This window comes from Temnothorax longispinosus, chromosome 2, assembly GCF_030848805.1.
Source record: "Temnothorax longispinosus isolate EJ_2023e chromosome 2, Tlon_JGU_v1, whole genome shotgun sequence".
Lineage (NCBI taxonomy): Eukaryota > Metazoa > Arthropoda > Insecta > Hymenoptera > Formicidae > Temnothorax > Temnothorax longispinosus.
This window is the reverse complement of record NC_092359.1, coordinates 2,005,150-2,028,985: the sequence shown is the minus strand read 5'-3', so window position 1 is coordinate 2,028,985 and position 23,836 is coordinate 2,005,150. Positions and strand designations below refer to the sequence as shown.

Genomic DNA, 23,836 nt, shown 5'->3' with positions numbered 1-23,836 from the left:
TCCTGTCCCTTATTCCTCAACTGCCACCACTTGATCAGTAACGGTTGTATAAGGAACCTCCATATTATTAGGATTATAGGAACCGCAAAGCATGGCACGCACACCATTCTGTATCTAACTTATTTTTACGATCTAAAATTATACAGGGAAGCAATTTTTGTTTTTGTTTATAGAGAGAGACAGAAATGACGGATGTCCGTCTCGGAGCGACCGATACAGCATCCGCAGCTTCGTGATAAATCATGTCGTTTTTCTTTATCGTCACTGCGTTTGCCGTACACGCTCACTTCCTGGCGGAAAGAAAGGTGATTCTTACCTCGGAGAAGAGGCAGAGAAGCGACGTTATATCGAGCCTCCACGGGACAACAATCGGGCGAATGTGAGAGAGATCGATACGAGCATAACCTGGACGAGATCGTGAATTAGGATGCCTGGAATGTTCCCGAGGAATGCAGAGAATATGGCTAACAGCTGTGAGAGCCGAGGTGATCGCGCAACAATTTAAAGATCACTCCGCTAGATATAACCCCTCCGAACGTCGACTCGCCCCTTTAACAATTCTTCGCTTGACCTGTCACTCGCGTGATCTGTATACACGACACATCCGTTATTCGCCTGTCGTTCGCTAGCGCCGCGCCGTGCGCGACTAGGGTCGGACTAGTGTCAAATTGGCGCGCGCAGGTTACTAGCTAGTCTTCTTGGGGCGACTCCGGTCAAACTCCCGGCTAATTTAAACGGCGATTAACTTGTCGAGCAACGTTTGCATTTTGTTAACATGGATATAATGATATTTTGTCGTTTAATATCCGTTTCTATCAAATGTAGATTGACTTTAATCTCGGTTTGACTTACTTTTTATTTTTTCCATTTCTTAAAACTGGAAAAAAATAAAAAACAAAACATTGACAGAAGATATAGAAAAGGAGATTTAATCAAAGGTGACGAAATTTAATCAGATTTCACAATAATTCGGTTGAATTAGTCACCGATTAACTTATCAAGTACACTGTTAAATATTAAAAGATAAAATTTAATACCTTGAGTTAAATAGTATTTTGTTAATTTTTAACTACCATGTGTGTTAATTGAAATTTATTATTCTAACACAAAACAGTGTTATTTAAACCCCATTGGTTTAGTTAAATTGACGACATATTGAGTAAGAGCAGTAGTAGCATGGTTTAAAATGACTCAAATTGAGTATAACACGACCCTGCGAATTTAACAGTAATACTTTAACGCGGACGTAATTATTATTCATTTGTTACTTAACGTATAGAAACAAAAAACGATTAGATCAGGGACAGTGAATTATGCAATTTTGCTTTGAACAATTCTGTCAGTTAAACTGATCGCCGAATCAAGTTAATCGGAGTTTAGCCGAAGTCACCCCGGTTCTATGTAGGTACCCGTTTTTTTTTTGCCGCGCGACGTCAATCGACTGGTAACGTTATTAGCGCCTGCCTCTGCAAGAGAAGTCTAATTTATCCATATTTAACACAATCGTGATGCGGTGTAATACGCATGCAAAAAAGAACATGGTCACAGCCATATATCGTGATTGCAGGATCTTATCCTTGGATTCCACACTTAAATATGTGTAAAATATACATATATTTATATTTATATATGTTATAAGGTACTGAAAGAGATATATTACGAAACGAGAGTATCTGTATCGCAAAATATTTGTGGTAAGAGCTGCTGAAATATTTAATGTGTTTTCATGTCTATTTCACTTTAATCTCGATTCTTTTAACTTACTTTTTATCTTTTTCTAGTTCTAAAAATTAGAAAAAGGATAAAGTAAGTTGAACCGAGATTCGTCAACCCGACGAATCAGTTCCTTCATGCGAGTAAGTATACTCTCGGATGAACATTAGATCGCGGGTAAATTCTTTCCATTTGACTCTTACATGCTTCCAAACACCTTGCGACCCCTCGTTACGGATAACGAGACGACGACGACGCTCAACACGAAGAAAACCAGACCGAAGAGAGTGGTCATGGCTCTGCACCATTGCCGCTTCCGTTTCGCTCTCGCGATCATCCGGCCTAGACGCTCGGCCTGCGTCACGTCGAGCGTGAAGTCAAAATCCTCTCCCAAACCACGAACGGCCAAGCGACGATTCCAACCGTTCGCGGTCGACGAGGCGATCGTTTCTTCGGCGGATGACCCGACGTCGCTGCACTCCAGCTGCTGAAACAACGTTCCTCCATGTAGCGCAACTATATACACGCTTGTACGAAACAAGTCAATTAGGACGCAATTAATTGGACAACGTAAATCCGAAAAGTTCTCTCTTTTCAAATAGTCACGCTAATTGAGCTAGGCGGAACGTACTCACCGTCGAATACTTCGACTCGGTTTCGCAAGGCTTCTTTCTCGCGAGGCCGGAGCTCCTTCTCGTCTCGCTGTCGCCTTCGCGTCTCGTCGTCCTGTCGTTCTTGAGCGACGGCGCGGACCGCGCCGAGTTGTACCCGTAGAGGCAACGAGGGCTGACGTAGAGTTTCGAGTTGATTGGATTCACTCTCGATGGCACGTTCTTTAAACAGCTCGGCCATATCGATGAATTCTTATCGTTGAAAGCCCAGGGTGGGCGAACGTACTCGTACACGTTGTCGTTCCTCGTGCCGATCTCCAGAGAGACGATCCGCGAGATATCGCGCAAGATCTCCTCCGGTGCCGCCGTGACGTTACCGTCTATCACAGAATTGAGGGTTTGGGATAATTCGAGCAGCACCTCGCGCGCTCTTGACGATGATGAAGTCGGCGGCGGCGCGGGCGGCGGTGGCGAATAATTATACGTGCAACCGCATACCCGACACGTATAAATACCTGTTACGATAGAACAGAGACGCTTCGATAAGCGAGATTTTCGAAAAGTGAAGATGGATATAGTGTCATCGCTTTCGTTCTGAACACTTTTCATCGTTACCTTCGTAATCGCCACCGCGATCTTCGGCGTGATGATAGATGACGGAGGGCCAAATGGGCCGCGGAATCGCCTCGCTTTCGTGAATCACCGCCAGACCGCCGTACGACGGATCTCTCGTCGACGCTGACGCGTAATAGGAATACGAGCCGGCCGACAACGGCGGCGAGTGGCTCGAGTAACCGGAGCTGGTCGACGTTCTGTAACATCTTCGTGGATTATTGCGTGACGCCGTTGACTTGCCGCCTACGATGCCGCTCACGAATTTCGAAATTTCAATGTCCGCCAAGTCCGATCTTATCCTGAAAAATTATTCGAGTACATCGTTAAATTCATAGTGTCAATTGTTATACTCAATTTGAGTCATTTTTAACCATTTCTATAGATCGTCACCGCTCTTATTCAATATATGTCGTTAATTTAACTTTAAATCAATAATAAATTTCATATGGTAGTTAAAAATAACAAAATGTTATTTAACTCAAGGTATTGGGTTAAATTTCATCCTTTAATATTTCTTTGTAACAGAATAATAGTATATTGTACAATACTCGTTTAATAGAAAAATGAATATATTAAATAATTTTATTAAATTGGAACAAAAAAGGTATATGTCGTATATATTTCTCGCATAAAGTTGCGATTAGATAATTTTATGAGAATCGAGAAAATCATCATTCGGCTATCAAAATGTATCTCTGAGAAATAATTTCTTCAATCTTTTCTTGAAAGAGACTAGTAGAAGAGCGACAAACTTCTTACGATTTCAAGTATAGCGACTAGGTATAAGAATCCACTTGTTTCTGATCTTTTCATATTTCTTTTAGGAATTCTAAAAGTATAATGATTCGAATCCTACCACTCGATCTCGTATGTAGGTTCGATCGTAGGTGAGAGAGACGCGGTGTAAACGCGCCTGTCAGCCTCCGCACCTTCGGGATCGATCCGACTCCTGGTTCCAGGATCGCGCGGGACCGCCACTCGCCTCGCTAGGCCGGCACTCGGACGCATCCCCCGACGGCACTCGGTGGCATTCGGACGCTACCGCACGGATCGGATGCAGGCTCGTCCAAGGCCATGCAGTAACCATCGCTGCATGCTCGATCAGCTGCGCTTTCGTCGTCGACGGACCTCGTGGCTTCCTGTGGGAACATAATAGCGATCGGTCTTTTCTGCCTCTTTATCGAAAGCGAATCGCGCTCCGGCTTTTGCTTTATGTATTTATATACACGCGTGTATTTAACCAGACGATCTTATCGAACGCGCGCGTGCGACGGATGATCCACGTTTCAAGGTCGCTTTCACATTCGTTGTGTTCACGTAAGAAATCGGCCGACGTAAAGCGCCTATTACGTTATTCGGGACGTGTCGAACGAGCGAGCGTTAATGGAGGTCATCGTTGTCCTTTTTCATCAAGCTTACGTTATTCCCGATTGCGAATGTTATCCGTTTCTCCTTCCCTCCGGCTCTCCTTCGCGCGCGCGGCGTTATCGGTACCCTCGGCACGAGGCGAACGGCTCTGAACGGCTCCTCTCCTCTCCGGCGCGGCGTGTCAAATTTCGTCAACATGACGTACGAGGAGAAGAGAAAGCGGATGTGCGAGAATAGCCCGCTTTCGAATTAGGTCAACATGAGTATTGGAAAGTGCCCTTTGTATTCGTTGCGTTAAATTCCGTTGCGCGTGTCGTTCGCCACGATATACACGACATATCCAATTACCCGCCCGCCACTCCGTTTTTTTTCCCTCATTTCTCGGTCCCAGTCGTGATCCTCGAGTCCCTCCATCGGTAATAATCGATCGGTCGTTCGCAGATCAACGTCCTTACAGCAAAAGCTACGTGTTGTTGTAATTACCCAGGGTACGTGGATCAATGTACATGCCGCAGCACCCGATTGTCGTACATTCCATCATCGGCACCCGGACGGTCAGCAGCCAGTCACTTTCACATCAGCGCGACACGTTCGCCAATGTTTACGTGTATTATAACACCGTGCACCCTGAAATATCGCACAACATTAATAAAAGTTACGCGCGAAAGAGGAACGATCCTCCCATAAAGCGATCAATGATTATTCTCAGCGAACAGCGATTCGAGTTATCTCTGCACGAGAACGCGACTACTTTCACAAATTCTTCCCAAGTTCGTCGACTCAGACTGACAATTAATCCATAATTCAATACCGGCTTTCTTGTTTCTAAATTAAAAATGCGTATTTTTTATGTACACGTGTCAAATCGCGTAACAGATCGTATATAATCTTTTATATAAGTCCACGAGCAACAAGGAAAAGCTTTGAGAGTTAAACGCGCGAGTTAATGCGCTATGTAACATTTAATTAATAATTTAATACAAGTTATAAATCGTACGTTTCTACTTTGAGCAATCTTCAGCGACGCGATGATAGATAAATAATCTCAACCTTTCCGACGAGTATAAAGTGAATGTTAAAAATTAACAAAGATAGTTAACTTCAAGAGAAAATACCATAAAATTCTGCCAATATTCATAATCCGCAAAATATTCGGACTAGAAATGAAAATTGGGACTATAACCGGCAAAGAGAAGTTTTGTATTAAATTATTAATTAAATTTACATAGAGCGTTAACTCGCGATGCTAACTAGCCAACTAGTTTGACTCTCAAAACCTACTTTTCCTTGTTGCTCATTTTAATATCGAGAGGGTCTATAGTTAATTAATTATTAATTTTTATATAAGTGTCAAAAGACGAACCGGGACGAAAAACAGACGCAAACACGGCAATTATTTAGTTATTTACGCGAACGCACGTCGTCGTACGTGGGTTGTAGCATATCCAAGCCGGTTATGAGAATACGTTTTCGCACGTCTGGTCTGGAATGATAAAAGCGTAGCCAGGCCTTTTCTAAACTTGAGTCACGGTGCCTCCTGCATTCGCGGCGATGATAACGATCTTCGACGTCGGCCGTTGACGGGCGTCGCGCGCGAGAGAGAAACAGCGCGAGATCTTAGCATATTTTCTCCTCGGAGAGTTCCGACTGCCTTTCTACGTCTGGCGGTTGTTACATATATACGCACGCGAGGGAAGATATCACACGGCGGAGACACGCGCAACGTGTTGGACCGCCGAGCGGCGAGCGTTACGCGGCCCGCGGAACGAAACCGCGAAAAAATATTTGACTCACGGACTTTCACTCGCACTCATTCAGGGCCGTCGTCGGAAAAAAAGATCATCACCGGCCACGCCGACCGTGCCGCCTCGCTTCGCCAACGGTCTCTCTCGTTGCTCTCGACCGGGGGAGAGCCCCGAAAGATCCTCGCGACTGCTTTCGCGGTCGTCGAAAGTTTCTCGCGCGCGCGAATGACATCTCCGGATCGTTTACGGACATATACGGATCCTTGACGGAATCGCCACCGTTTACGGCATCGCGTTCCGTAAACGTGTGGGATCTCCTGAAACGTCTCGGGTGATCCCGATCCTCTGGCGATCTTATGGACCCGTGACCCGTGTGATAGTTACTATATAGGTTTGCGCGATCAGGATCACCGAGCGATTAGAAAAAGTTTCCAAGCGGTTTTATATCTCGCCTCCTCTCGTCTCGTCCTTCTCTCTCCCGCGTCGATTCAAATATCCATATAATCCGCCGTGAAGCGAAAATGCCAACAACTCGAGCCGATACTTTCGTTTTCGAGCGGTGTTCGATACGCGACAGATCCCGGACTGTTACTTGGAGAACGAAGGAGCGACACGCCGATTCCAATTGCGACACACCGACATACCGTCGTACCACAGGTTCAGAAGTGCTTCATGGTATCTATAATACATGAAGAAAGAAAGTGACGATGACTTGATTGCTGATTAAGTAACGCTCACAGAAATAACAATGGTGTTGAGATTTCTCGCGGTAGTGTCGCTAATAACAAAGTAATATAATTATTAGGCGGAGGATGCGTTTTCCCTCGCTCCCTACCGAGCGTTTCTTTCTCGCGCGCAGCTCGCGAGAAGCGCGTGCACGGTAATCGCTGTTCTAAACGCGCGGGAAGGATCCGTATTCGGTAAACGATCTCGTTCATCGGTTTTTTTTCTTACGTGTTCCGCCGCGCATCGCATAATTACGCGTATACCTTTCCGTCCTTCTCTTTCTCACATCCTTCTGCTTCTCATCTCCGTATCCGCGCCGTGCGCGCGGAGGATGTGCACAAACGGCGAACTTTCACACGCGCATCACGTCGATCGCGTCCGCTGCCCGCGCTCGCGGCGGTCCAAAAGAAACTGAAAGACTCCACCGGCGATCAGCGGCACGACACCGTCCGCCACCGCCACCGAGATCGCCTCCTTTCGTCCCGTGGGGGTTGTATCCGGTTGTTGATCGTCTCTCCTCCTCCATCCCCGCCGTTGCATGCCATTCTGTTTATTACTTTCCTTTATGCTTTTTCTTTCCTTTTGCACTTAATTCTGGTTTCGCGTGTTTTTCTAGCGAAATAAAAAATGAATGGAATATTTTGTACTTCAGGCATACGTTTCTATTATAAATAAATATATATTTATAAATATATATAAATTGTCAAAAAATATATATGTACATATACATATATATTAATAGCTAAAATTTTGAAAATCAAAATTCTTTAATTTTCTTTAATTTTGGATGTGAATTTATTCACGGACATATTATTTTATTTTATATATACATAATTTTACAAACATATATATGATTTAAAATCTATCTGATACAGTATATGATTAGGGCTGCGTTCCTTTTGACGCTTTAATTCAGCGCTGTAAGCATCGTCTTCGCTGCTCATCGAATATCAAACGAATACCTATCAAATGGAGCGATGCTTTCGGCGCTGAAGGAACGCAGCCTATAAGAATATTAATTTTCGTAATATCAGCTCGAGACCCTATTCGAAATAAATCTCCAAATAATTATTTTGATTTTTTTTCGATATTCTGGGATTCGAATTTCAACTCTCACCACCTAGCTCCTCGAAATATTCCTCATACGATCGTTTCGACGATTGCTCGAGAATCGTCGAAAGGCGCACGTCCAAACTTTCATTATTCCTTATCGAAACGTGCTGTCCCGATGAACGTCGACAATTTTCCGAGGCCTTCCTTGTTTTCGCACAAATTTGGCACGGTACTTGAACTTCTCAGAAGGTATTACCTTCGACGAGCGCAGCTTCAACCTTCAACCCTCGCGCAAGTCCACCGACAACGACCGACAATGCGGACAATGGATTCTTCTAAACAATCTAAACACAGTAAACACAACAAAACTTCTGTGGTGACTTCGACCAAAAAATCGCGAGTAGCCGTCGAATTAGCTAATCGGAGGACGCATATAATAGTCGATTGGTCGATTTGTATACAGTGGTGCCTTTCGAGGGCGCTACACGGCGCTCGCGACATCGCTGCGTTCCGCAACACGTCGGAAAGCGTCTTGACACTTCTGCTGCCGTGTGTTACGTGCACGTGACAAGCGGTTGACGGTTTCGCGAGTGTTTTTCGTCGAGAAACGTTTTGGGCATTGCTCTCGAGCTCGTTAGAACATTTAATTTAGTTTACCTCGCGCGTACTTTTTGCCTCACGAGACTTAACCGACACGTCGATCACTTGTCGGCGATAACGATGACGTATCTGAGCTCGTGGGAGGAATTCGAAAGGGGCGCTGAGAGGTTATATCTGCAGGATCCGATAAACGTACGTTTTTACAAGATTATTATTGTATTTTCTTTATCGTCATTGGCGCCGTTTACACTTTCGATACACCCGGCGGTAACAAGAATCTCGCAATCTGGAAATACTCGCTTATTGAATTTGTAATTAATTATTATTTACATTTGTGCAAAGAACTAAAGAGTAATAAAGATATACGCGAGATATTTTCTTTCACAAGCTTCTGTTAACTAATTATATTTATCTTAATTTGTATTGTTCCCTGCATAATTTAGTACAAGACCATGTTTGTGCTTCTTTTTATCAATTACTTTTGATTTTCTTTCGCTGTCTGGTATTGTAATGAAAGCAATGCGATAAGAAAGAAAAAGGCAATAACATTGTGATCTGATACCATATGGTGTATAAAACTGCAAATTGTATTACTACAATGCGAATACAAATAACTATTCACAGACTCAATCAGTTGACTTCTCTTTCCGTTTTATTTCAGACTCGATATACGATGAAGTATTGCCACAGTAAAGGGGTTTTATGTCTAAAGTTAACGGACAATCGACGGGTAAGCGATCTTAGAAATGTATCTTATGATTGAGGAATATAAGCCGCTTATATTTCTTTCTGCCGTTAATTCTTCATCGTTAAGAACGTAATAATAAAACAGTAATTATAATTTCTTGCAGTGCCTCCAGTATAAAACGGAAATAGCTCAGGACTTGAAGAAAATGGAAAAATTCATAGGCAATCTCATGAGACACATGGCGTCGAAAGACAGTTAAATGAGACTTGTGTATGTAGAAATATGTTCCTCGTGAAGACTAAAAACGTGCTGTTTTTATTCAACAAGATTTTTCTTCTCGTCTCACATGATCCAACGACTGCGGTCCACAGATATCAATTTTAATTAAGGTAATGAACGTTATCTTACATGTACCAACAAGTGCATATAAAACTGTTTCATTTTGTATTAAAGTTTTACAATTGTTTCGGGTGGCTCCGTTGCCTTCTCGTTAAAGTTCTGAAACAATCCCAAATTCATCGTGTAAGTTAAATCGAGCGACATCAAGGATATAATATAGAGAGAACTTTTCCAACGTTTATATAATGTGTTAACTTTTTTGATATATATCCAATGTATGTATCCTTAAGTATGTGATGCATATTGTATTAGATATTAATAAAGCCAGGTACATATAAATCAAATCGAGATCTGATTTTAATACTTTAGAGAAAAGAAAGCACAAAGCGACAAAAACAAGCACTTACGATATAATGGGTTGGAGAACAGCGTCCAGAGTAGTGTCAACAGGAGGGTAGATTTCTTGATTTGAAGGCAATTCATAGTGTACCTCTCCCCCTAATTGCAATTGTGTCTATACCAAACAAAACCGTTTTACTAGTCTACTATTTAGAAGAAACAGTATCATTCCACATTACGTCATTGCTTCGTAAAACGAAGCTACTGTGTAATTACTAGCATGCATATACGAGAACTGTGTCGCTGGAAAGGATTATGCGCGTTTCTAATGCCGATATCTTAGAAATTTGTTGATGTAATTGAAAGCCAAAACTTGTGCGAGGACGAGTAGGAATACCTCAGCCATATCTGTATATAGAAGTACTTTGTGTTTTTTCTTGTAAAAAAAACATGTGTGATAAATATTTTGTGAAAATTGAATTTCTGTTTGCGAGAAGTAAGCACGAATTATACTACATGAAATTCGTGCTTACTCGTGAAAACTTTTATCATTCTTAAACAGTTAATTGTAAGGTAAAATGCGCATCGCTCAGTCGTTGCTTATTTTAAAACGGATAATTAGCGAAGGTAATGGACATTATAGTAAAAAAATGCGAGCTAGGATACGTACTACGTGAATAGGTTTATTGCTGTCGGCAGAACTTGAACAGCAGCTTGAAAAGTCCTGCGGCGTGCTTTCCCCGAGTCCACTGTCCGCATTATTCCCTATTGACACTCGGTTGTTACGAGTATAATAAAAATCCCTCCTCGTGCTATATTCGTTTCGAGCCTCGGGATACTTTGCCTCGACTCGATTGGACGTTGCCGACAGCAAGTTATAACTTCCATCACGATAATGCCGCATGAGTCTTCTTTCTCTTTTGCCAACGGATCCGACAGTTCTGAAAGGGAATCCTTGACAGTCTCTGGCACCTCAGTCGTTTTAGCGACCAGCGGGTCCACTGTGCGCTCGACTCAGATCGATGTCTTTTTCTTTCTTTTTTGTTTTGTTTTTGTTTTAGTATACATACAGTTAATATACACACATTGGCTATATGTATATATTCTCACGATGCATACGTTATTAAGATTCAATAACATAAAATCAATCACAGACTCCGTTAATGCATTCGTTTTTCTTTGTAAACTATATATCGCGGCGCATTTTAAAGCGTAATTTTCTTGAAAATACAAAACAAGTTGCAAAACACAAAATGCACAAGATGCGCCGGATACGTGTAGGGAATCGAATGGGATATACGAGGAATGTCATAAGAAAGACTCGGAACATGAAGTGTCCCGAGCCTCTGAACGTTGACATCATCGTCTGTCCTCCCAGATACCAATATTTATTACACAAATACATGGCGCATACCGTATATAATATACATAATGCATGAGAAATAAAAAAAACACGAATAAAATACGACCCCAGTACGAAGGCGATCGGCACGCATCGCCTTTGAAATTCCATGGAACACAGCCAGAAGCGAGTAAGTGCCACAGCTAGGACGTAAAAATAAACAGGTGCGACAAGCAGTTAATCTCACTTATTTATTAAGGATTCGTCATGCTTCAAATAAATAATAGGGGGCATGCTTAAAGTAGATCATACATGCTCGAAATAAATAAAAAATACATGCAAGGGAGATCGGGGTGGAGTGAGGTGTGGTGGAGAGTGATGGGGTAACTAAACAATGACTACGGATCCCGTCTCATCCTCCAATTGCGGAGGATGGCTGTGGAGATTGCAGGCCGTCTTGAGATCATCGTACCTAGGCAGGGACGATGAATCTGTGTCGTCCAATCGAGAATTGTTAGACTGTAAAGGAGATTGCTGTACAGATTGCGACTGTACTACCGTGTAGGATATCTCTCGACGTTGTTGCTCGCTCATCCCACTGGTGTCGATTAGGCCAAATTCCAAATGTCTGAAAGAACACGTTATACATTTAATATATCATTCATATTTTTAATATTATTCACAAAACACATCGACAAACTGTCTGTATTCATAAAAGCATATATTAACAAAGGTAAAATTTGTTTAGCAAATTCAAGTTGCGAGAAACATCAGAGAGAAAAATCTATAAATTGTTCTCCGTGGCCTGTGGAAGCATGTCGCGAATATCTTGTGAAATTGCAACGCTGTAATATTCATAGTATTTAAAATATATAATATATGTACTTTCGAAGTTCATCCGGCAATGGCTGCTTCTGAGAAGGACTTCGATGTCTGCTTCTGTGTCTTCTTCTAGGCTCCGTGTGACTTACCTACGGCATATTAGCTGGTCAAATATTATAAACAAAGCAGTCTTGCGTGTCAGTAATGACCCAGTAATGATACTTACGATAGCTTTTTGCACGCCTTCTCCTTTCCGTTTCTGAGCCTCTCTCCATTGCGGCTCCGAATCTACCAACTCGTGTCTACTATGAAAAATAACATTATTGGATTAAATTAACACTTATTAATCTATTCAATAAAAGAAAAAATCCTATAGAAAGGATCTTTTTATTAAGGAGAGATATATGCAAAAATAATGATGTTAACGAAGGTCAATGAACTCCGTCATTGATGGGAACAAGACTTATTATCATCAAACTGTTTTAATTACACACTAATGCTTATAAGGGTTCGCGATTTGCATTTATCAGGAAGGTACTTTACTTACGAGACAATCATGAGAACGAGATGTTATCGCGATGAGAACGAACGTAACGCTACGTAAGGCTAATACGTAAACGTACCTAGAAGAGCGGGAGTTCCTGTGTTTTCTGCGATGTTTTCGATGACCGGATCTCGTATCTGAACCTCTTGAAAGTTCAGACTCGCAGTCGGAATGTCTGCTGTGTCGACGATGACTATGACTATGACTTCGCCTACGGTGACCACTGCGACTATGACTATCCCCCGAACTCTGACTTTCCACCGAGCTGCTCCGACGTTGAAGTCTACTTAAGAGCTATGTCGACAGACAGCGTTTAATAGGCAAATGCAGAAACTTTATAATGAATAGTGCGGCTATGCTTAACCCGTCAACGGAGTTAATTTTTGTTGTACATTGTGCCGCGTGCGTCATCATCGTTTGAGCAGACGTTGTGATCAACTCTCTGCGGCGGGTTAAGCATAGCCGTTGGAACATGAGCGAGTATGACGTGTCAACTAACTGCCGGCGCCGTTCCCGCGGAGCGAACGGAGCGAGGACTAGACGAGGTGTAAAGGCCGCGGGGCTGAATCTGTGTCCACGGCGCGCTTCTCGTGCTTCTCGGACTCGAGGTGTTCATCTGCCTTTGCGTATTGCACAGTATGTTGCCGCTGGATGGGTTGTTGCCCGGACTCGAGATCACGGTAACGGGTGTTTCGACGAACGAACCGACCATTTCTTGACCTTCGACGACTCGTCTCTGCGCTCTTCGACTCGGAGTCCTTTGAAACGGCGGTGGATTTCGTCTAATGGCCGCGTGCTTCTCCAAAGTGGACGGAGGACTGTACGAATGAAAGCGAGAGTACGGACTGAGTGGCGGTGGGCCGGTCGCCATTAATCGGAAAAAAGCTTGATGCTCCAAGCAACATTTCCAGAGGTGACGGCAGGCTCCTTTCGACGGTGTCTCGAAGCCGTGCGTTCTCTCCTCAGAATTTTTTTCGCTTACCCTCAGCATGAAGTACCTCCCCTGAAAGTTAATGCAACTCGTTTCGGCATATCGTAAAACCAGAAAGAAATACAGAGGAAAAATCAACATTCGGCAATACTGTATCATGTTTTTATAAGCGTTTCATTGTTTTATTATAAAACCAATTCTCGAATTTATTTGAGAGATGAATACTTACGAGAGAGAAAGACAGCAGGTCTAGCGAATTAACAACATTGCCGAAATTACACCTTATAGCCTTATAGTTATATTATACCTTATAGTATATTTTATTTATCCGAGGCCAATAGTAATTTCCCACTTTGGTCTTGTTGCGTAGCAATATTATTCCGCTCGGTGTTAGGCCCAGAAAATATTCCACGCTATCCTCGCCCTGCGAACGAAAATTGTATGATTTTATCAGAGATTAACGCGTACGATCGCAATGTCATATCAACGTTAGTAATAACGCTTACGTACCAACACGGGATGCAAATCTACCCCGTACATTTCCAGCCACTTCACTTTGTCCAGATAATTTAATTCTGCTGCCGAAGGCAATTGTCCTCTGAAAAAGTCACAAATAAATCAGTTTTATATTTTTATGCTTGCAATTAGATAAATTAAATTTTTTCCAATTATCTTGACAGAAATATTTATTGCTTAACTCCGCTAAAATAAAATAAAAATATATGGTACTTTCGAAATTTTATTCGCACGATTCGATTTTCTAATATTTTTTATAAAGACTCGAATATTAGTACTTTATAAATACAGAGATTATAAGTTACGGGCTTATGGATAACCGATCGATTGTCCACAACGTAGAAACACTATACATCGCAGATGCGTCGGATAGTTCTAACGCACGCTATTCGAATACTAAACGTCGTGGTTGACATACATAAGAGTTTTGTGGATCTCTACTATACGATTCTCCAGCTCCGTGGTTTGGTTGGCGAGAAACCGAAATTCGGTGACGTATCCGGGTGAGTGTCGTCTAGGATCATAATCCCCAAGTTCCGCTGAAAGAGCAGCACATTATTCTCGGATATGAATGAAAAAAGTAATTTATATCGCGATGTACGATGGAAAGAAATATGCGCATCGATTCAGATTACGTCCACGTTCGTACAAGATCGTCGATAATTTTCTACCGAACTTAAAGGATCAGTCATCGTAATAGAAATATCGCTGCACAAAACAAGTAATGGTAAAAGCACCGGCAATTTTATTGTGCTATCAGCTATAACGACTGCGATAACATTGCGAGGAAAAAAGCAAAGAAAGAAGAAGCACGTTCTCTTCTCAATCCACTCTATTTTTCGTTACGTCTGTCTTTCTCTTTCGCACGCTATGCTCTTTTCCGCTGTATATACGTGTATTATCGTTGAATAGAAAGTAGGGATATATTCATTTCGTCTCTTTTGACGGCGATGAGATGCAAACACGGGCGTATTTTAGTTTACCTTCCCTTTTTCCATCTGTACGACTTTGAATCTCCCCAACAGATAACTATAACGAGTGGACCACCGGCGTGCGCTTCTGTTTGCTCGTGTTTAGCTGCGTCTTGCTATATATATGTAAATTTTCATATTCTCTGCGTTTTTCCATGAATGCTGTCTCTTTCGCGTAATTTTAATGCTTTATCCGTTTCCCCTCACAAGATGAATGACATTCGAGTGTACATAAGAAATAACAAGAAGCGTGTACTCCTAATGTGTACTTTGAGAAAACATATCTTACATTGAACGACGTAAGCTCCCAATTCTGCAGCTAGATCGAAGGATACGGGCAGTCTTCCTTGCAGAATGTCTTGCTTTATTTGCAGGAAGAATTGATACCTGTGGGACACAAGTCAGAAATCATACTACTGATTCTCCAGTTTTCCTCTCGTCGTTTCATCTTTATTCGCTTTCTTGAAATACAAGACGAGGCTGAGCGCGTATCGGGACGCATCGAGGCGGAAAGTGTAATTTTTATACGCGTTTGTTCCGCACACCACAGAATGCGAGAAATTAAGTATGGATCGGTGGAAGCGCGAGCGCGGATAACGCCGGCCGCGAAACGCGTTGACGCGAGCCACGCGCGCGTGCATGTGTTGTATGTACGTAAGGGCGCTTCACAAGAAATTCGACGCACGTGGAATTCTCGTGCGTCCGCGATGTACCGTGATGTCCCTGGAATTTCCTGGAATTTCGAGACGCCGAGCGTGAAAGGATCGTTTGCACGGGAGCGTGACATCGAATAAAAATCGTTCGTATTATCCGCATATCGTGCGCGCTGGAACGGACTCGTTACGTTTTCCAATATTCTCTTCTCGTATTGAAAGACTCGAAATATACCGTGTTGTTATTGAAAGAAAGAAAAACGAGAGAATATCTAGAACGATATAATAGTCGCGAATAAACGGTCATTATTTTAAACATTATTTTAAAAAAAGATTAGTTCTATCTCAAGAGTGAATTGTACAAACGTGATGCGAGGAAAGTTATCGCGTAGCATATCTTTGAAACAGATTTTCAAAAGAATTATTCGAGTAGAAGCGTATGTCTGCTTGAACGAAGCTCAGAGTATATACCTGGTAATTTCCTCGATGAGTTTGCACGGATCCGCCGCGTAGAATTTGACACCGAAATAGAGAGTGTGAACGTCCGATCCAGGATCTCCTTTACGAATCTTCAGTTGCTTGCCGAGTTTCTTACTTTGATCGAGCCATTGCTAAAATTACGTATACGTGCTGTACTCGTGATTATGATTTTCAGCGGAAAAAAAATGATTTTAATACCTAGATTCGCATATTTCAAATTAACACGAAATTCAAAAGATCTCCATCTCGGATCTCTTAATTATGTTACTGGAATCAAAAAGTAATTTGCTACAAGGTTGTAGATTAAACAGATTGTATATCCTACCGTCTGATTCCCGTGATCAAGATAGCGTAACCCGAAATAGGAAGTTTCCAGCAAGTTAAGATGCTTGAATACTCTATCCAACAATTCCTGCCCCAGGTTCGAACTCTGTAAAAACGTATACATATATGTACTTACAACATCAATGCAGAAGTTAAACACGCATGTACATGTACGTATAATAAAATGTATTAGTTCCTGAGTTTTACACAATTACGAGAGAAGTACGTGTTCTTGTTGCACGCCGGTTAAATCACCCTGGTGCAAGATTGAAATCAGGAGGACGAGTTTCCCACTGGTGTTGCGAACCGTGACGTTCATTCGTTTGTTTCCCCCCCGAGGGAAACGAACGGGATCTCCCGGGTGGATGTGTTTTTCATCGTTGGATTTTATAACGCGCGTCATTATCTTCCCATTTCGTTCCGTGATTTACGCGCCTCGACGATACGACGTCGCGGAAGGGAATATATTAATCTGACGCGTAAATGCATCCTTTTTCTTTCTTTCTTTCTTTCGCAAAAGCGCGAAGTGCAGCGAGGGAAGCGACCGACAGAGATTAGACCGGACGAGTCGATAAACGAAAGGAAACGCGAAATACGCGGCGTAATGAAAGTGGCAGACGTTTAAGAATACAGCGGAGAGACCGCCGAGGAGAGAACGATGGGAGAAGCGGAAGAAGGAGGAGAAGAAGACGAAAGACCTCGCCCTTTTTCTTTCGCCTAAGGCTTAGAAGAACCGAGTATAGGTTCAGGAGATGGGTAATCATCTCCAACTTGCGTGTTCCGAACGATCCTTCTTCCCCTTTTTTTGCTCGTCCCATCTTTATCTCTTTCTCTCTCTCCATCGGTTATTCCAATGAGTTCTTTCATTTTTCACGCACAGTGTAATTTAAACATTTATTTAGGCATTCTAATCTTTTCCCGCCTAGAGCTCGTTGTGGGAATCGAAACGCCGTAACGTGGATTGACTGGTCGCCTGGGTGAAGACCAGCTCCGAGAAAAAGATTGTTTCGCGATAAATCGTTCGGAATACCGGGCCTCTTCGCCACGGACGATCAACAATTCCCTCGTTGTCGGCAAGACAATGCAAAACTATCCAGACTACAAAGAAAAGCGAAAAATGTTGATTCCGCGAGAGGGGAAGAGACGGCAGTGAAAAGGTGGTCGCGAAAATAGGAGCCACATCCTTTTGGCAAACGGTACGACACGAAGGAGAAGGAGAACAAATCTCTGCGACGGCAAACAGCCAACGTCGCCGCTTTGTATACCAGGAGATTCATTTCTGCCTCCAGGTATATCGTGACCAGGTACGGTAACGTCAATGAAAAGTGTAGCAACGATCGTGACAGGAGAAAAGGAAAAAGAGAGACGTTATACCGCCCGCGGCGGGCACTAAGCGCCATTTGTGTAATTGGACGTCGAAAGAAGCGAAGAGAGGAGGTGATCCCCGGCGGTGCGAGAGACGGTAACGTTACAGGAATTCGAGGAATTCCAACGCAAACAAGTGCGCGCCCTGGTTTTTAGTCTCTTTCCCTCCCTTCGGAGGGGGATAGCTCCAATTATCGCGGGATTGATATCCCGCGAGTCTCGTTATACGCTGCTGGAGACCCGGATAGAGGATTGGCGTGTCGTTGGCGCGAAGGCGTTGACGAGGAATAAGTTTGAGGATACCGATGGGATACGTCCGGCAGACGTCTCGCATTGAAGATTCTCGTCGTCGGTTCGGGCAACCGTTCTCCATATCGCAGAACTCTCGCGTTGCGCCTTATGCTAATTCCATTGAAATTGCTACCGCGACGATAGAACGTTGCGCGGGGGTATCTGATTCTGCTGGAAAGAGAAGATAAAGAAAAAAAAGAGTTACACGTTTATCCGGTCGCGCTATCTTGACGCATGGTCATTCTTTCGCGCTATTATGCCGCAATTACTGGGGGACTGGTTCCACGGACTGGCGATGTAAAACCGGAAAGATACGGATTTGGATACCGGTATAACGATAGCGCGCTATACTGCCCATCGCTTATCAACGATCGTTTCCCCCTTTCGCACCTCTCCGGTTGCATCCTCGACATTTTGCAACGACCTTTTTTTTTTTTTTAATTTCCAAGAGCCGTTCGATTACGCCAGGATATTGGCGATTAGATCATTGCCTTCGATACCGTTCACTTCGATATTTCTTGGAGTTCAGAAACGATAGTGACTTTTATCGTCTTTGAGTTTTCTCCTTGAACGAATATTATGCAGAGTTACCGCCGCCACTTTACTTTACCGAATGTGTTTGCCAAAAGACTCACCGGTGAATATTCCGGATACTTTTCGCGATCCTCCGTAATCGGTGTGGATCAACTTGGCGTTCGATATCCTTCCTTGGGGAACAATCTTCTCATTTTTAACGCGCCTGACTGAATTCGGTTTGCGTTCGGGCTTACGGGCGTTGCACACGTATACGCGTTACACACAACGAAGGATTCGTGCTTATACAAGTCCGGAATGTTAATCGACAAAATGAGCTAGACGGTGAAAGGGAAGCGGCGATAAGAGGAAGAGAGAAGGAGAGAGAGAGAGAGAGAGAGAGAGAGAGAGAGAGAGAGAGAGAGGAAAAGAGGGAGAAGGAGAGCGCAACGCGAGAGAGCGATTCCGAGAGGAAGAAAAAAAAAGGGAAGAAGGGGGAAACGGGTAGGTTGAAAAGACGCGAGAATTAGTGTGCGGCACGGCCGTCGGCGATGCGGAGGAGGGTACGGCGTTACCACCGTCGTGGCTCACGGTGGCCCACCGCCAATTTTGGCATATCGTCTAATAACAGAGAAGACCGAAGGAATTCCGGGTACCCCCCTGAGATATGTACGCGCCTCCTCTCGTGCGGAGCCGCCGAACAGTCGGCCATAACCCACCGTAGCCGGCGGGCACGGGTAGCCCGGGCACACCAAAACAACCGTCCAGAGAGAAACGAACTGGGAAAGAAAATGCTATTAATTCACTAAATTACAACTTGGCTACGCGCACGAATTACGGGATGGGGTGGTACCGGTATATAGGGTTACCGCGCCGCATACCTTCGCCTGTACGACGATTCGCGCAACGGCGCATATATATCCTACGGTCGCGAGATGATAATGCGAGCGGTAGCCGCGTCCGTGTCTCTCGAGAGAATCCGTGATGAGGGTAAGAACGAGGAGAGGACGGCCGATGGCGAACGTTTTGCGTCGGGCAGAAAGGTAGTCGAAGCTTGAAGATAGTCGAGTCCCGAGGCCGAACTTACCAGGACGTCCTGCAGCAATTCGTGCTCGTCCAGGAGTATCACCTTGCAGTGCAGAAGACGAGGCCTGTTGCTCCTGGTCGGCCTGAGTCCAGGGCACAGCCACTCCACCACCATCGCTTTCCTCCTTCCTCGGTCGACCTTGTATATCGTCTTGCCTGACGCTCGCGCGCGTTTATCCGCTCGGCGCGTTTGGGTTCGCGCTCATCCTGAAAACACACGAGACCTTCTTACTGTCGGACGAACGAACTACGGTTTCAGGAATCGGTACAAACGCACCGCAAGCATAGCTTGAATAAATTAAAAATTTATAAAGTGCGGGACTCTGACCGAACAGATTATTGAAACTGTTCTGTCTCCTTGTATTCCTTGTCTCTCGCAGTCAGACGTTTTATATTAATATTAATTATATACGGGCAAGATTCAATGGGTGATTCATAAGGGGAATCATGGACGGAGACGGAGGAAATATTTCCCAAATAAGCTGTTACAAGGATTGCGTCGAAGACTTCATGATTTTCCGCGCGAACGCTATTCAGCGACAGTTGGAGAATATCAAACTAAGCTGTCATAAATAGCGGTGATCAGACTGACGGTGTTCATCGTTTACCGTTATACTTTATAGTGACCGCTTGAATGGTGAGCGATCTGCAATGAATATAAGCCAGCGGCTCGACGATAATACCGGACATTCGATCGTTCCTGATCGCGCATTTAGTAACGCGAAGCCGTCTTATCGGGGAAGAACTCTTCGGGAAAAGATAAAGATAAGTAAAACAAAAAACGACACACCTAGCTTGGGTTTATATGTGTGTGGAGCAGTATTCTCGCTCGACAAGAGGCGACTTTTATTACGCGGAGGAGTCCTTCAAAAAAAACGTAGGCGAACCGACATTCGCCGTTCGACAGACACACGTGGCGTCGCCGACGAGAGACACAAGCGGGGGATTCAAGTACACCTTTTGTCCTCGCGTATATACGCGCCGTCGCTCGAGAAAAATGCCCAGTACAATGTGGCCCAAGTGTGGCGAGTGCCATTGAACTCGGAGAGGAGAGCGACGAGCGGACGACGCGCTTCGCGTAGTCGCGTGGAATGGAACTGGTTTCGAATGCACAGGATCTCTCTTTCTCTTTCTCTCTCTCTCTCTCTCTCTTTCTTTCTCTCTCAATTGCGCTTGATATAGGAGAGATAATAGAAGCTGATGAACCCTCTGACCCGATTCGACGGGCTAACGGGGACGGCGTCGTCGTCGGCGTCCCCGCCGCGTCTTTCTGATAAGAGAAAGGAAGGAAGAAGCTCGACGTGTTCGGCGATACGATCGACGACGTCGTTTCGGGCTCGTAAGAAAGAAAAAGAAGAGGAAAGAGAATGCGTCGTGTAATGTACTCCTGACGCACCATTGGGGTACTCGGTAGAATATTCACGTAAATATCAGCACGACGGGTTGACGGGGTCTCTCTTACTTTCTCTCACTTCCTCTTTCTTCTTACTCCTTTTTGGCTTCTCTTTCTTTAAGTGTCCGTTGACTGCCGATCTAAGGGCCATTCTACAATACGTCGCAAACGACGGCAACCGCTGGTTGATAAAAGTGTTATTTCCATGTTGCGCTTGTCAATTGCGGTAGTCAAAAGAGAGTTGGCGAACTTTTAACTTTTTTGGCGACAGTAACTATACCTAGAGCAATCTCGGCAATCAGAAATGACACTTTTCAACTGGCGGTTGCCGTCGTTTGCGACGTATTGTAGAACCGGCTTAACGATCAGTAAATTAGCATAGAAATTCTCGCGCCAATTCCCGGAGTCACTGTTTATCTCATATAGGCGTCCCTGCGGAATGCTCGCGAAGATGAAAAATACAGTTAAGCGATTTTTCCTTTCGTCCACCACGTCTTCCCCTTCGCGCACGGCGCATTCCGACGACGTCGTCTAATTAGCGGGTGATTTGCACACGGGTGTAGGAACATACGTGACTTTCGCTGAAAAAAGGATGTTTTTAACGTGTGAGTACTTCCGGCCTCGCGGAGTTGAAAAGGGGGAACGGCGCGAGACGCGCGTTGGCGGCTAACAATAACAATCGAAATTATCGCGAGAATGATTTTACGGTGCGGCGAACTTTGTGAGAAAATTTCAGACTACATCGTTTGTATAGCAGTAATAAAATATTAATAGTAAATTATTACTTATGTAATACAAGATAATTGTATTTAATTACGATTAATTCCGACAAATCGAATAAATTATAAGAGCATGAAAAAAATGAAGAAAATTTCAGACTACATCGTTTGTATAGTAGCAATAAAATATTAATAATAAAATATTACTTATGTAATACAAGATAATTGTATTTAATTACGATTAATTCCGACAAATCGAATAATTATAAGAGGAGCGCATGAAAAAAATGAAGAAAATGATTACAACTCTCGTTACATTTTCCATTCCATTTTTGTGTAACTCTTTTCCGACGTCATCTCCATCGAAACTGATTAACATGCGCAACAAATTCGACGATAGACGTATCCTCTTTGTGTGAAATTCGAATCTCGCTCTCCCTACAAATAAAACGTCACGTTGTAAATTTGCAATTTATAAAATGCACGGACTTTTCGAGTTTCAGAAGAGAATTGTTTCGATTCGACGTAACTTATATACGCGCGTTCTCGCCTACTTGTCGCAATTTAAAATTGTTTCCGTCTATCTCGCTAGGCGAGAGCATTTCAATTTCTCTCATTCGTACGCATCGCGAACCAAACATTGAGCGATTGAAAATGAAATAACCAGAGCCAAGTATACGCACCTCCGTTTACGATTTACGTTGCCGAGTTCCTCGCCAGTTTCCGGCCTCAGTGGAATCGCTTCCGGCACTTTTTGACACTTCCGGTACCAACGAGAACCCGCGGGACTCGGGACTCCGGGAGAGAGACGCGAGGCTCGCGTCCCGTTGAAAATTTTCCTTTCGTCTTCTTCGCGACGACGCGCCGACCGGCGTGCACGGAAATGCTCGCGCGTGCACGTACAGGAGAAGGAGAGAAAGAGCGCGTCTTTCCTTATAAACACTTAACGTTTCACTCGGTGCGCGCGCGTGCGAGTGCGAGGCGTTCGGCACGGAGTCGAGCGGATCGCGGTTCACCGTCGCGCGTACGCAACCGGGGCATGATCGCTGCCGATACTCTTTTAAATCGGCGATCGCGTGGCTCGCGCGTCTCGACGGGGCGCGGCGCCGGGGAGCTCGTACGTACGTGGGCACTCGCGCCGATCGTGACGTTCAGCGACGGTGAGAGACTCGCGATTGACGGACTGACGGTCCCGCGGATTTCAAGCGGGGCGCACCGCGTCGCGCGACGGACGCGAGAGTTTTCAAGTCGTGCGGCGCGGCGAAGCGGGCGAAGAGAGACGGCGTGAAAGGGGGGCGGCGGGGTGGGGCGAGGAGGTGGGCGAGGCGGCCAATGGTTCTCCTCGCGGCCCGTTCACCGTTCCCCGCGCGGCGAGGAGAGGGAATGAGGGAAAGGACGGATGGGGAAGAAGGAGAGAACAAAGAGGAACGGTACGGAGCGGCGAACCGCGGCGGTGTCGCCATCTGAACGTGACCGCCGAAACCTCTGCGTCGAACCGCGGATAATGCAGATCGAGGGTTACCGAGGTCGATCTCGGTCGATAACTCGTTTGCCGAACGATTCGAGAAATCGAAGGATTTTAATTGCGTCGCGCTTAATGAATTCCGCATTCCTCGGATGGTTTTAATTGGAATTAGTCGTCTTACGTACATTTCTACGAACGCAGGTTAATTTTAATCTTGGTTTAACTTTATTTTTCATCTTTTCCTAGTTCTAAGAGTTAGAAGAAGATAAAAAGTAAGTTGGACCGAGATTAAAGTTCTACATCGGTAGAAATAATGAACGTTATATTGTGATAAGTTTTATTTAGATCTTAATTAGGAGGCAACGGGGGTTAAAATAATCAAGAAGTGCAAGAGAAATTTTCTAATTGAAAGCTTCCAATGGGACCCGAAACCTGCTTCAACCAAAGATTTGAAATAATTGACTAACAAATATCAGATATTCTATATATTTCATATAATTTAATCATGCATACACGATACACGGACAAACATCAATTGAATCGGTTCATCGCAATTAGATTAGTCGCATTTGCCTAAGCGCTTTTCCAGGAAGAAGCCAGCTATACTGAGAATCACATTATACC

The 23,836-nt window shown here is 44.1% G+C and overlaps 3 protein-coding genes across 6 annotated transcripts; 1 reads left to right on the top strand and 2 right to left on the bottom strand.

The window, feature by feature from the left end:
• Positions 1–316: 316 nt before the first annotated feature.
• LOC139808670 (uncharacterized) lies at positions 317–8,259 on the bottom strand. Of its 2 annotated transcripts, XM_071770905.1 has the most exons (7): positions 7,896–8,259; positions 7,042–7,390; positions 4,791–4,934; positions 3,796–4,078; positions 2,940–3,238; positions 2,349–2,839; positions 317–2,200 (listed from the first exon to the last, which is right to left on the bottom strand). In XM_071770905.1, exons 4-7 carry the CDS (start codon positions 3,945–3,947, stop codon positions 1,913–1,915), a joined length of 1,230 nt encoding a protein of 409 aa, XP_071627006.1. In that variant the 5' UTR covers positions 3,948–4,078; positions 4,791–4,934; positions 7,042–7,390; positions 7,896–8,259; the 3' UTR covers positions 317–1,912. The 2 variants fall into 2 exon arrangements, with proteins under 2 accessions (XP_071627006.1, XP_071627007.1); XM_071770906.1 differs by having other exon boundaries at positions 317–2,197; positions 4,791–7,390.
• A 132-nt stretch (positions 8,260–8,391) lies between these two features.
• On the top strand, positions 8,392–9,802 carry Srp9 (signal recognition particle 9). The gene is made up of 3 exons (XM_071770938.1): positions 8,392–8,623; positions 9,093–9,161; positions 9,283–9,802. Exons 1-3 carry the CDS (start codon positions 8,552–8,554, stop codon positions 9,376–9,378), a joined length of 237 nt encoding a protein of 78 aa, XP_071627039.1. The 5' UTR covers positions 8,392–8,551; the 3' UTR covers positions 9,379–9,802.
• LOC139808661 (band 4.1-like protein 4) lies at positions 9,405–23,022 on the bottom strand. Of its 3 annotated transcripts, XM_071770882.1 has the most exons (17): positions 22,431–23,021; positions 22,064–22,185; positions 19,637–19,842; positions 16,382–16,486; positions 16,048–16,187; positions 15,213–15,310; positions 14,371–14,491; positions 13,947–14,034; positions 13,744–13,860; positions 13,005–13,508; positions 12,585–12,799; positions 12,188–12,266; positions 12,025–12,110; positions 11,612–11,767; positions 10,468–10,738; positions 9,866–9,972; positions 9,405–9,617 (listed from the first exon to the last, which is right to left on the bottom strand). In XM_071770882.1, exons 3-17 carry the CDS (start codon positions 19,748–19,750, stop codon positions 9,575–9,577), a joined length of 2,244 nt encoding a protein of 747 aa, XP_071626983.1. In that variant the 5' UTR covers positions 19,751–19,842; positions 22,064–22,185; positions 22,431–23,021; the 3' UTR covers positions 9,405–9,574. The 3 variants fall into 3 exon arrangements, with proteins under 3 accessions (XP_071626983.1, XP_071626984.1, XP_071626982.1); XM_071770883.1 differs by lacking the exon at positions 22,064–22,185 and having other exon boundaries at positions 12,188–12,263; positions 22,431–23,022; XM_071770881.1 differs by lacking the exon at positions 22,064–22,185.
• Positions 23,023–23,836: the final 814 nt, after the last annotated feature.

Excerpts from the sequence above, each read along its gene's own strand:
- LOC139808661 (XM_071770882.1), bottom strand. The coding sequence starts at position 19,750 with ATGGTGGTGGAGTGGCTGTGCCCTGGACTCAGGCCGACCAGGAGCAAC. Across the intron at positions 9,973-10,467 it reads GCAATAAACCTATTCACGTA|ACACAATTGCAATTAGGGGG; the intron begins GTACGTATCCTA and ends TGTTTGGTATAG. Across the intron at positions 9,618-9,865 it reads GTTCTCCAACCCATTATATC|AACTTTAACGAGAAGGCAAC; the intron begins GTAAGTGCTTGT and ends GGATTGTTTCAG.
- Srp9 (XM_071770938.1), top strand. The coding sequence starts at position 8,552 with ATGACGTATCTGAGCTCGTGGGAGGAATTCGAAAGGGGCGCTGAGAGG. Across the intron at positions 8,624-9,092 it reads ATCTGCAGGATCCGATAAAC|ACTCGATATACGATGAAGTA; the intron begins GTACGTTTTTAC and ends GTTTTATTTCAG. Across the intron at positions 9,162-9,282 it reads AGTTAACGGACAATCGACGG|TGCCTCCAGTATAAAACGGA; the intron begins GTAAGCGATCTT and ends AATTTCTTGCAG.
- LOC139808670 (XM_071770905.1), bottom strand. The coding sequence starts at position 3,947 with ATGCGTCCGAGTGCCGGCCTAGCGAGGCGAGTGGCGGTCCCGCGCGAT. Across the intron at positions 3,239-3,795 it reads CCTACATACGAGATCGAGTG|GATAAGATCGGACTTGGCGG; the intron begins GTAGGATTCGAA and ends ATAATTTTTCAG. Across the intron at positions 2,201-2,348 it reads CCGAGTCGAAGTATTCGACG|CAGCTGGAGTGCAGCGACGT; the intron begins GTGAGTACGTTC and ends ACGTTGTTTCAG.